This window comes from Neoarius graeffei, chromosome 10, assembly GCF_027579695.1.
Source record: "Neoarius graeffei isolate fNeoGra1 chromosome 10, fNeoGra1.pri, whole genome shotgun sequence".
NCBI lineage: Eukaryota > Metazoa > Chordata > Actinopteri > Siluriformes > Ariidae > Neoarius > Neoarius graeffei.
The window spans coordinates 3,036,721-3,048,959 of NC_083578.1; the positions used below are offsets into that span (position 1 = coordinate 3,036,721).

The 12,239-nt window shown below is 38.6% G+C and overlaps 1 protein-coding gene across 4 annotated transcripts in view; it reads left to right on the forward strand.

Annotated features, from left to right (window-relative positions):
* grk5l (G protein-coupled receptor kinase 5 like) overlaps positions 1–12,239 on the forward strand; it is a 78,490-nt gene that overhangs the window by 40,409 nt on the left and 25,842 nt on the right. For all 4 annotated transcript variants that reach the window (XM_060931101.1, XM_060931102.1, XM_060931104.1 and 1 more), the window contains exons 2-3: positions 7,037–7,132; positions 7,694–7,806. In XM_060931101.1, coding sequence (XP_060787084.1) covers positions 7,037–7,132; positions 7,694–7,806 — 209 coding nt within the window. The remainder of the gene's footprint in view (positions 1–7,036; positions 7,133–7,693; positions 7,807–12,239) is intronic.

Below are 12,239 nucleotides of genomic sequence, written 5' to 3' on the forward strand. Positions count from 1 at the left end.
GGAGCATCACATTTGTGGGGTCGATTAAATGCTCAAAATGGCCAGAAAAATGTCTTGACTATATTTTCTATTCATTTTACAACTTATGGTGGGAAATAAAAGTGTGACTTTTCATGGAAAACACAAAATTGTCTGGGTGACCCCAAACTTTTGAACGGTAGTGTAGCTTCGCGGAACTTGTTTCCACAGTTAAATGTACCAAGCTAACATCATGTGATGTTAATTTAATTATCTTATTTTATCAGTCATTAATTCATGAGATGTTAAATTGAGCTAGTTAGCATAATATATGCTGCACCAAAAGAGCAGTGTTAGCTAACGATCTCAAAGCTAAACATACTTTTAAAAAGAACAGGTGCACAGTTGATTCACAGCTAGTTGATAGCGTATGCAACTTGCTAGCTAGATATCCGTATTAAATATTAAACCACGCATAACTGACTCACAGCTTACATTTTATTTCCAGTTTTATTGCTGTTTGTGTTTGACAGCATACATGTCTTGCTGTTTAGCTCGCTACGTAGCCTTGTTATACTAATCCTATTTGTGTTTGGGAAAAGTAAATGTCTTGTAGCTAATTCTTTAAGTCATTTCCATGCTAAAATGAGGCTAGTTAGCTAACAAAGCTTGAGGTGACAGGATGTGTGTGTGTAAGTAACACGCTAGCTAATGTTTATTAGGGTTAGTTAGCTATCTAATTATTAGCGTTGTCTTTGCTATGTAAGCTAACTGTGTTTAGAAATGTTAAAATTTACAGTTTTTTTTTAAATCTAATCTTTTCAGAACTGTTTTGTTCCCAGTCAGATTTATTTTTGTAAATAAAAGTTTTAAAGAGTTAAATTCAGTGAGCCAGCAATTTTTATCAGCAGTTTTGATCTTTGATGCAACACTGCAATGCAAAGTATAAATGATTATCAGTATGTTTAGTGTGTATAACAGAGACTAGTTATGATGCAGTAGATTACACCTGATTGTGTGTGTGTGTGTTTAGATTGTTTCCGAAAGCCTCATGTATCTGCTGTATTATGATTCAGGATGTGGTTTACAGGCAGGATATGCTCTTTAAAAAATGCATGTGTGTGTGTGTGTGTGTGGTTATACATTATAGATAACGATACACAGCAAGACGCATCAATTGATTTTCATTTCCTGGATCCACCCCTCTGTGTGTGTGTGTGTGTGTGTGTGTGTGTGTGTGTGTGTGTGTGTGTGTGTGTGTGTGTTCACATGCATTGTATGTACAGAGCTTAGACACACATGTACTGAGTCCAAGAAACTAACACTGATCTCTCTCTCTCTCTCACACACACACACACACACACACACACACACACACACACACACACACACACACACACCTTGCTCAAATACAGTTTGTTGAATCACACACAGTTTATAGACATACATGTCATTATTTGAACACACACTGTTCAAATACACAGATCGAACACACACACGAGCAGAGTCCACAGGAATAATGCAGCACTTTAATGGCTGTCATGGAGAGTGAAATTATATAACCCCAGTGTAACACACACACACACACACACACACACACTGATCAGAAAGTTGTAAGTTTAAATCAACACACAGTGGAGCTGCCACTGCTGGGTCCTAGTGCTGGTCTTTTATCTTCAGTAAGACTGTGTCAGTGTTCAATAAACAATATACAGAGAGAGAGAATAGATAAGGCAAAATAAATAACAAAAAGTAAAGAATAAACTATAAGGAAAAAGAAGGAAACAAACAAACAGTCTGAAAGGACAGGAAAAAGGGGGAGACAAAGGAATATGAGTGGAAGGAGAGAAAAAAAACAAAAGAATCATAGACAAGTTCAATATTTAACAAAGTAAAGCAAGAAAAACAGAATGAATGAAAGAGAGAAGAAGAAATGAAAGGACAGAAAAACGGAAAATGTGAGGATGGAAAACAAAGTTTAATAAATCGTAAAAAGAAGTAGAAAAGAATGAAGGAAGAAGAGTGAAAGGAAAGAAAAATAATAATTATCAAGAATACCAGAAAGAAGGAAAAGGAAGAAAACGAGGAACAAGAAAAAAAAGAAAGAATAATTAAAAGTGTACAGATAGTGGAAATAAAGAGCAAGAAAAAAGCAATAACAGAGGAAAAAGGACAGATAGACAGAGGAGTAGAAGGAAAAGGCAGGAAAGAAAGAAAGGTGAGAGATTGGGAAAAAGGAAGGAGGAAGAAGAAAAAAGAGAAAGGATCTGCAGTGGTGTTTATGGAAATGTAGTCTGCGTCTGTGTTCCTTCAGGAGGAGGGTCCCTAAGTAGGGAGTGTGTGTGTGTGTGTGTGTGTGTGTGTGTGTGTGTGTGTGTGTGTGTGTGTGTGGTTACAGTGCTCATACTTTAGACAGAAGTGAAAAAGTGTTCTGTTACACACTGACTCTCTCCAGTGTGAATTGGAACGCAGCTCAATTTCAAAACTCCAGGCCCCAGTGGAATGCTGCTCGCTCCCGGGGCTGCGTCCCAAATCTCCTAACGGGCCCACACACACACACACACACACTTGATGGTGAATTATGAATTGGAGCTAACGCTGAGCCTTTAGAGTGCTAACAGGAAATGGCTCATTACAGGAGATTAGAGATTAGAGGAAGCAGCTGGTATTTAACGGAACGTCAGTCATGGGTGGGATCGGACGTACGTGTAGCGCACGCACACACACACACACACCCTTTCCTTTAGGGTCACTATGGGTGCTAGCTGCACTACACACACACACACACACACACTTGTAAAAGTGTTTAATTCACGCTGCTCCACCCAGCATGTGGCAGGAAGTCCTGATGGGTGACGTCAGTAGTCACGTTTAACAAAGGGTGCACACACATACACACATACATACACACACACACACACATACACACACACACATACATACACACACACACACACACACACACACATACACACACACACACATACACACACACATACATGCACACACACACATACATGCACACACACACACACACACACACACACACACACACACATACACACACTCACATACATACACGTACACACACATACACATATACACACATGCATACACACAGATGCATACACACACAGATACTGGATAATAAACATTTTTGTAAAACACACCTTATACACTCCATAATATACTTGAAGGAACAAATTACCCACAATGCACTTCACCTCCTGCAAGGAATATGGAGGAAAGCATCGTTCTCAAACACTGAAATAAAATTTAACTATTAAACTATTTAATTTTTTTAATTAAAAAAGTATAAAGTTAAAATTGATTTAACAATAAAATCCTTTCTATGGATATAAATATAAATGTAATGAATTTATTTGTACAATTAACAATCAGTTAGTTAGTTAATTAATTAAGTAAAATAAGAAAAAAGAATTAAAATGAATTACATTTTAAAAAAGAAAAAAAATTATGTTAAAGTCCTTTTTTGCAGGGAGGCTGGGTGATTATTAATGTAATTTACTTACTGATATAGTCATAAAAAATAAGTAATTTTATATTTTAAATAAATGAACTTTTATTTTTGAAAAATAAAAAAATTAAGTCATAAATGTTAAAAAATAATTAAAATAGATTACATTTGATTAAAAAGTAAATAAAATCTAAGTTAAAGTAATTGTTTGCAGAATATTAATTTTAATTTATTTGAAAATAAAAAATGAAATACATTAATACATTAATTTTATTGCAATTCATTTCATAAAATCCTTTATTTAATTAAATTTAAACCTAAAAACGTTTTGAGTAAACACTGATTTAATTCTACATTTACATTTCATGACTGTTTATTTGTAGATAAAAAGCAACAGATTATAGAAATTAGTATCAAGAAATAAAATATATTTTAAATTTTAAGGGATTTGCAAAGTCTAAACAGGGTTATCTGTCTTTCTGAGAGGCAAAAAAGGAGCTGATTTAAATACCAGATAATTCAATTCACCAGATTAAAGTGAAAATGAAAAATTTTGGTACCCTCGCTGTCACACACTGATATTGCGGTGATGATATCGTAAACCAGGATAAAACAAATTTCTGCAGTTCAACTGAGGGGAAAAATCAATAGTGAGACATGTTTAACTGTGGGCAGTGTGAACTTCTGACATCACACACACACACACACACACACACACCACATGTTTGGTGTGACTCATGCCGTGGTTGGGATTCTTGGACCAGATCCTGATGCATTTTGTTACAGATGACAATGAAATGATCTCACTTACATGGACATGCACACACACACACACACACACACACAGTTTGCCAAGAGTAAATGCCATTCAGGAGTACCGGTACCTGCCTTGTAACAGACTTTGTCCCCTTTTCATAGCATGTGAGTGTGTGCATGCGTGCATTTGTGTGTGTGTGTGTGTGTGTGTGTGTGTGTGTGTGTGTGTGTTTAATGTTGACTTTCCAGGAGGAGTTTATTGCGGTCTGTGCCGCTGTGATGTTAATAATAAAGATGAAAGATGAGGTGGATTAGTGGAGGTTCCCGCTGTACGTCACTGAGCGAGAAGAATCTCACACACACACACACACAATGAAAAACTATGAGAAATTTCTTTTCATTATTAAAAATACTATTTAAATATTAATATATTTATGGTAATTCATTATATTTATAGTGTATGTTTAGCATATTGGTTTTTTATTACTATGTTTATATTTCATATTAAATAAAAAATTAAATGTACTGATAAAATATTAATAATAAATTAAATTAACTGGTTAAAAATGTAAAATAATTAAATGTTTAAAATTAATTATTTAGAATTTTGTACTAATTTCATTATATTTGCCTTTGATTAAAAAATAAAATGAATCAAAATGAAATATATTTAAAAAGCACAAAAAATGTAAGTTAAAGTTCTGTTTAATTCTAGAGAGGCAGAGGAACTGTGAATTTAATTAATTTAATTGTAAAATAGTAAAAGTTCATTTTTATTTTTAAATTGTTTATTCGCAAATTTAAATAAAAAATAAAGAACTTAGAAATAAATCAAAATGAAAATATCAGTAAAATAATGAGATGAGACGAGAGTAAATATACTTGTGATTAGGTGACATTTTAGATGTGAATGTCAATCGTGAATTTAAAGTGATGTTAACTTCATTTAAAACTTTATTACAGGAACATTGAATAGAAAATTCAGTTTTGAATGCAGTGAAGTTTTATTATTTTGTAAAAATCAATTTTTTGTAAATTAGTTTTTTAACATTATAGTAGAAAAGGACTTGTTCTTAACTGTTTTTCATAACTTGTGGCAATTTGCAGACTTGTTGGTATTGAGAAAGAAAAGTTGCTTAGCATGGAGGTGTGGACAGTGTGGTACTTCTTGTTCAAGGCAGCTTCATAAAAAAAGCAGTGAAATATGAGTGTGTGTGAGAGAGAGAGATATGAATAAACGTTATATTTCTATGACACTAAACCGTAATTGATTGACGTTTTTTTAAAACTCCAGATATTGCAGTATTTTACTCCCAAGTGATATTAATGTCCACACACTCACTGTACACTGTACATCTGGAAAATTTAATATCAACATCTACTAGACGGCATGTCAGAGCCAAAACGTCGCTGTCCACCAGGTTTCCAAGTTGATTTTATGTGCAGTGAATACACTTTAAACACACTACTGAGCTCTGTGTGTCTCTTTAACCTTTACACTGTTGTCGTGATTGTTGTCATGGGCTGCGTCTCCAATTAAAATCTCTGACCTTACTTTCAAAAGTATTGACTAATCTAGGAACGGACCTTTCAGTAGGTTTAAAGGTGATATAAGAGGGAGGGATGGTGTTGTGGTGTTCCTCCCAGCTTTAGTTCTGAGAGTTTGCATGAGCTAGCGCCTCCCCCACAGCCAGCACCTGTAGCCACACCCACAGAACTCCATAAAATGCAACGAGAGATGAAAGTGATGACTAAAAGGTGAAAGAGCCGTTGCAGTGCACTGACGCACGTTGACGCACACTGACCACAGACACACACGAACTCTTCGTTCATCCTTTTATAGGGTGCCATTACTTATGTGTGAACCGAATGGCTTGTCTTAATGTATAAGACTTTCACAAAATGTTCATTATTAAATTGTGTATAATTGAAAATGTACACAAACTCAGGAGTGAAAAATAGGATGGGAACATTTTCCTGAGTGCCACGTTTCTGCCAATAATTTACGAATAAATTTGCTTAAATTCAGCGTGATTATATAAAGTCATTAATATTGTGTTGTGTTTTAAAACTAATATTCGGGACACGCTTCACTCCATGAATAAGAATAAAGCTCTGCCAGAGACTCATGTAAGAGGACGAAGGAGCTGCTAAAGTACTTACTTACACACACACACACACACACACACACACACACACACACACACTGTATGTGTCTCCGGCCAGGACCGAATGACGTACCGCATTATGTGTCCCTTCGGAAAACTCCTATCCCTCACTGTCCTGGAAACCCGTGTCAAACGGGCTATGCTCCAATCCCAATCCGGGAACATCCCTACTCTCGCTGCTAAACTTGCTCTCGAGCGTAACCAGAATTTCAGTGGAAGATTATATGTTGTCAGATTGATACTCAGAGTTGTTTTTTGTTGTTTTAACGTCTGTGTGTTGTGGTGGTAGTTAGTGCACGGCTGGAGAACGCTTGGAATCGTTCTGAGGAGCTGCACAGAGTTTTTCTTGTGAAAGCAGCTCTCCCCTCATGGGAGTGTGTGCATATTTCAGCTCCGTGCTGACGCAAGAAATGACTCTCACTCAGTTTAACTAGGGCTTACACGCACACACACACACACACACACACACACGCAAGGTAGCAGATGCTGAGAACATTTCCATATGGTGAATCAGATTTACTGACCAAACCCACCTGTGTTCTACAAATAAACACACACACCACACACACAGAGCTTCCTTTCCACATCTTATTAATGATTGACCTAATTAGAAACAGTACTAATAGTAGACTGGTTTTCAAAACATCTCGTCTCTTTGTTTCTCTTGATGATGCAGGTGGAGGAGGAAAGCGGAAAGGGAGGAGTAAGAAATGGAGGGAGATCCTTCGCTTCCCCCACATCAGCCAGTGCATGGAGCTGAGCAAAATCATCGGTACGAACACCATCTACCTTCAGAAACAATTACACACTTTACATTCAGTACTGTTACATAATTTATATTCAGCACCATTACACACTTTACATTCAGTACTGTTACACAGTTTACCTTCAGAAACACCACTGTTACACACTTTGCATTCAGTACTGTTACACCATTTACATTCAGCACTGTTACACCATTTACATTCAGTACTGTTACACATTTTACATTCAGTACTGTTACACCATTTACATTCAGTACTGTTACACCATTTACATTCAGTACTGTTACACCATTTACATTCAGTACTGTTACACCCTTTACATTCAGTACTGTTACACCCTTTACATTCAGTACTGTTACACCATTTACATTCAGTACTGTTACACACTTTATTCTCTGTACTTTTACACACTACTGTCAGTGACGTTAGGCAATTTAGCTTCACTAATACTACACACTACACATCACAGGGTACTGGGTTGTGGATTAATTAAGTCCTCTGTGTGTGTGTGTGTGTGTGTGTGTGTGTGTGTGTGTGTGTGTGTGTGTGTGTGTGTGTGTGTGTTTCAGAGAGGGATTACCCCAGCCTGTGTGAGAAGCAGCCCATTGGGAGACTGTTGTTTCGCCTCTACTGTGAGACCAGACCAGAGCTGCTGAGATGCATTCATCTGCTGGATGCCATGGTAAACACACACACACACACACACACACACGCACACAAAATCCCTTCTGAATTCCCTGAAATAGAACATTCCACATAACATAAATTTATATGATATTTGAACTGACACACACAAAGTCCTCACAAGGTGATTTGTCACTTCCTGTCCGTTATTTCCGTTAGTAACGTGCCCACCCAAAAGAGGTGGTCCTTCCTCTTATTCAGATTCCAGTTCCAGGAAAAATGGAATCTCGGTGTCTGGGCAAAGCAAGGTTCGTCGTACTGGGAGCTGAAGACCTTTGGCTCTGAACTTATGCTGAACTTTGGGGACTTAACTTGGGCAATAAACTACAGTCTAAATTAAAAGTTTAGCCTGAAGCCCGATTCTCCAATAAAAGTGCTTCAGGTTGAGCCTTCATTTCTGTCTGACAAACAAACTCTTCAAGTTCACTTCAAGTTCAGGTCAAGAGCTCTTCACCAGCTGCCTCCATTAACCCGTTCCTGTCCAAAATACTTCAAAAACAGCACAATCAGAAAACGTGAAAGGCAGTGAACCAAGAGAAGCTTCATAAATAATAAACCAATTAATTTTTGGTTCAATTAGTGAAGTTCAATTGATTATCGATTCCATAGTTTTCAGATACAATTGCTGACATTTTTCTTAGTGCTCATGTTTTACACCAAAAAAAACAAAAACAAACCACTTTTAAAGGTCATAGGCAAGGGTCGGAGGTGAAATGTAGAATATCAACTTTATTGTCTAGAAGAACGACCCAAAAAGCGAATTCAATCTTCCTGGTGTCTAATTTGCACTCTAAAATTGAATAAAACTGTTAAAATATACTGTTTTGCCCAATTTCCGAAGGTTTGTTTACATCTCACTTATGCGCACTTTCACCGCCAGGGGACCATCATCGTGACGTCATTTAAGCCAAACAGACCGGGAGCAGCTCTGTGTTTACTTGCGAACCGAGCACACGTGTACGGACTTTGGTCGTGCGAGGTTGTGTAAAATGTCTGATAGCGATTCTGAAGTAGGAACTCTCCAAATTGAATATCGAGAGGTGAAACCGTATATGTATGAACCTATGGCTGTTGCGAAGCAATCGGTGAATGTGGCTCACTGGTTTGACCGTGCAGCCTCGGAATCGGACAGCGACTCGGCCGACTCTGATCGCGGTGACCATGGCCGTAGCCAGCTCTGAGGCCCCCGCAGTCCGGACCTCGGTCATTTTTAAGAGCTGAAAATACATTTGTACGCTAAATATTCAACTGGATAAAAAAATAAAGAATAACATTAAAACGTCTCCGTAAAAAGTGCATTGTTAATTATGTTAAACGTTAATTCTGTCTTCTGTGTCTGTTTCGTGTGCGCGGCTCTGAGACCAAGAACACAAAAATGAATGGGTGCGTGACTCGGGGGAGGAACGCAGTGCAGCAGACATGGGTTTTTCATGGGAACCATCAGCACACTTTCATCAAGCTGTTCAATTTACATTTTCGAAGCAGCACAGTTTTGTCCTCATTGCTTGGGCCAGATCAAACCATTAAACAAGCTTAAATTATTCTTACTCTTGCCACATACGTGATTTTTTTTTCAAAACTGATGATATTCTGTTCAAACACCATTAAAAGTAATTTCAGGAATAGATCTCTTGTGTGGCGTGTAATTCACCCTCTCATTTACTGTAAATATGTCGAAAATTTGCATCACAGACCTCGGTGATTTTAAAATGCTGGCTACGGCCCTGGTGGTGACCTCAGACCTCAACAAGACTCGCGCCCAAACAATTTATCCTGGTAGTTATGAAAAATTCTTACTTTCATCATAATACTAAATAAGAGCCCTTTTGAAGAATAATTAAACCGCCCTCCCTAGTGGATATAGGGAATGATTGCTACTGGACAGTGCGCCGGTAGGCCACATTAGCCTGCCATCCGCGGCATTATAGTATTTATAGCCGACTCTAAGCGAGGAAATATCCCTTTGTCTCATTTCCACAATGATTGTACAGGATCCCTCAGGATTCTTGACTTGTCAGTTGCAAGCAAAAGTAAAAAATGTTTACCTCCAATCTTCTCCTTTTTTTGCTTGAGCGTTGCAGCTCCGTTTCTCCTTTGACTGCTTGATTTTGTTTCACGCCCACAATCCACTCTCTCCGCCTCGTCTCCTCTTTTGGAAAAAGCCAACCCGCTTGCTCCACCTCTTCTCCTTTTTTGGAAAAAGCCAATCCACTCTCTCCGCCTCGTCTCCTCTTCCGGAAAAAACAACCCTCTGGCTTCATGTGCACAATCCACTCTCTCCACCTCTTCTCCTTTTTCGGAAAAAGCCAATCCTCTCGCTCCGCCTCTTCTCCTTTTTCGGAAAAAGCCAACCCACTTGCTCCGCCTCTTCTCCTTTTTCAGAAAAAGCCAACCCTCTCGCTCCACTTCTTCTCCTCTTTCGGAAAAAGCCAACCCCCTCACTTCGCCTCTTCTCCTTTTTCGGAAAAAGCCAACCCACTCGCTCCGCCCCCTCTCCTTTTTCCGAAAAAAAACTATCCTCTCACTCCGCCTCTTCTCCTTTTCCGGAAAAAGCCAATCCACTCTCTCCGCCTCTTCTCCTCTCTCGGTAAAAGGTAAAAACTTCTTCCTGAACCGGTCCCGTTGTTACAGTTCACTGCACAACAATAAGGCATGAGGGTTTTTATTTTGGAAATTCCCGAATGCACGTCTGCACTCAAGCCGAACGGTAATGCAAGTAAACGGACGTGGACTCAACTCAAGTGGTTTGTTTGTCTTGAATGACGTCACGCACCGAGTGGTCACGAAAATCACCGAACAGAAATTAGCCACGATCCGCGCTAACTTATTTTAATTATTACTTATGAACAATACTTCTTGGGACCAGAAGAAAATTACAGAGGGTTTTTTAACATATAAAGTTTCAAATGTGCATAAAATTAAAACCGTTGCCTGTGAGCTTTAAATGAGGGCAATTGTTTACTGATTATTTAGTCTTTTGTCTAGAAGAGTTCATTTTTGGAGATAAAAAATATCCAACATAAAAAAACACTAATTGCTCCTGAAGTTTCAACATCGTGACATGTTTATTTTCTGGGGGGAGGGGTCAGGGTCGGATTGGGCTGCGTTTTTTCAGGTTGGACTTAGTTGATTGGACTTTTTTTTTCGCATAAATCAGATTATTATGGAGGGCGGCACGGTGGTGTAGTGGTTAGCGCTGTCGCCTCACAGCAAGAAGGTCCTGGGTTCGAGCCCCGTGGCCGGCGAGGGCCTTTCTGTGTGGAGTTTGCATGTTCTCCCCGTGTCCGCGTGGGTTTCCTCCGGGTGCTCCGGTTTCCCCCACAGTCCAAAGACATGCAGGTTAGGTTAACTGGTGACTCTAAATTGAGCGTAGGTGTGAATGTGAGTGTGAATGGTTGGCTGTGTCTATGTGTCAGCCCTGTGATGACCTGGCGACTTGTCCAGGGTGAACCCCGCCTTTCACCCGTAGTCAGCTGGGATAGGATCCAGCTCGCCTGCGACCCTGTAGAACAGGATAAAGCGGCTACAGATAATGAGATGAGATGAGATTATTATGGAAGGTTTCAGACATCAGATTCACCCTGACAACCACGTGGTAATTTACATTTTATAGAAAAAGTCACATGGTATAAGATCACATGGTGTAATTTTTGAAACGTTAAAAGTTATGTTCACTAACTAGCTTGTGTTTTTCTTGTCTCTAAAATAAACTAGCAAGCAATAAAAGCGAATATCCAGCTGTCAGTGTGTTAGCTATGTAGCTCAATAAAATAAGATATTAAATACTCAGGCAGTTAGCTATTTTAGGTACAAGGTCATATTACAGTTGAAGCTAAATATTAGCTAGCTTAACATGGGAACTTGCATGGGGTCCTCAGGAGTCCAGAGCGGACCGTCGTAGCCTCGTCACCGGATATTTCTCAGACTCCCTTCCTCCCGCAGTTGTCCTCATCCTCCCACATGACTATCTCAGAGGAAGACGCAAACACACACTGGTGGCCATGTGGTCAGGGTGAAAGAGGGCATTGTGTGTCCTGTCCAAAAACCACACACACACACACACACACACATAACCCCCTCGATTCTCAGATCCTCAGAAACCCCCTCAAACCTCAGTCTAGAGGTGAAGACCAAACACAAACCAAGCTAAAGACAAACCCACCAGACTCAACAGTAAATATATGAGCTAACAGCTAGCTAACTTCATTGCTCATTGTTCTTTTGGAACTAAACATGACAATGCTGAAATAATTTTCCTCTTATTATGTTTTCATATTAAAAATTTTTTCCAGTAATGACTTCACAAGCTGTGACTGAATATTAGTTTGTCAATATTAAAGATTAGCGGTTAATGCTAAATATTATAACTGCAGTGTATTTTTTTCTTTTAGTTACAGAATCTTTTTTTTAGCAATTTATCAACACATCTGA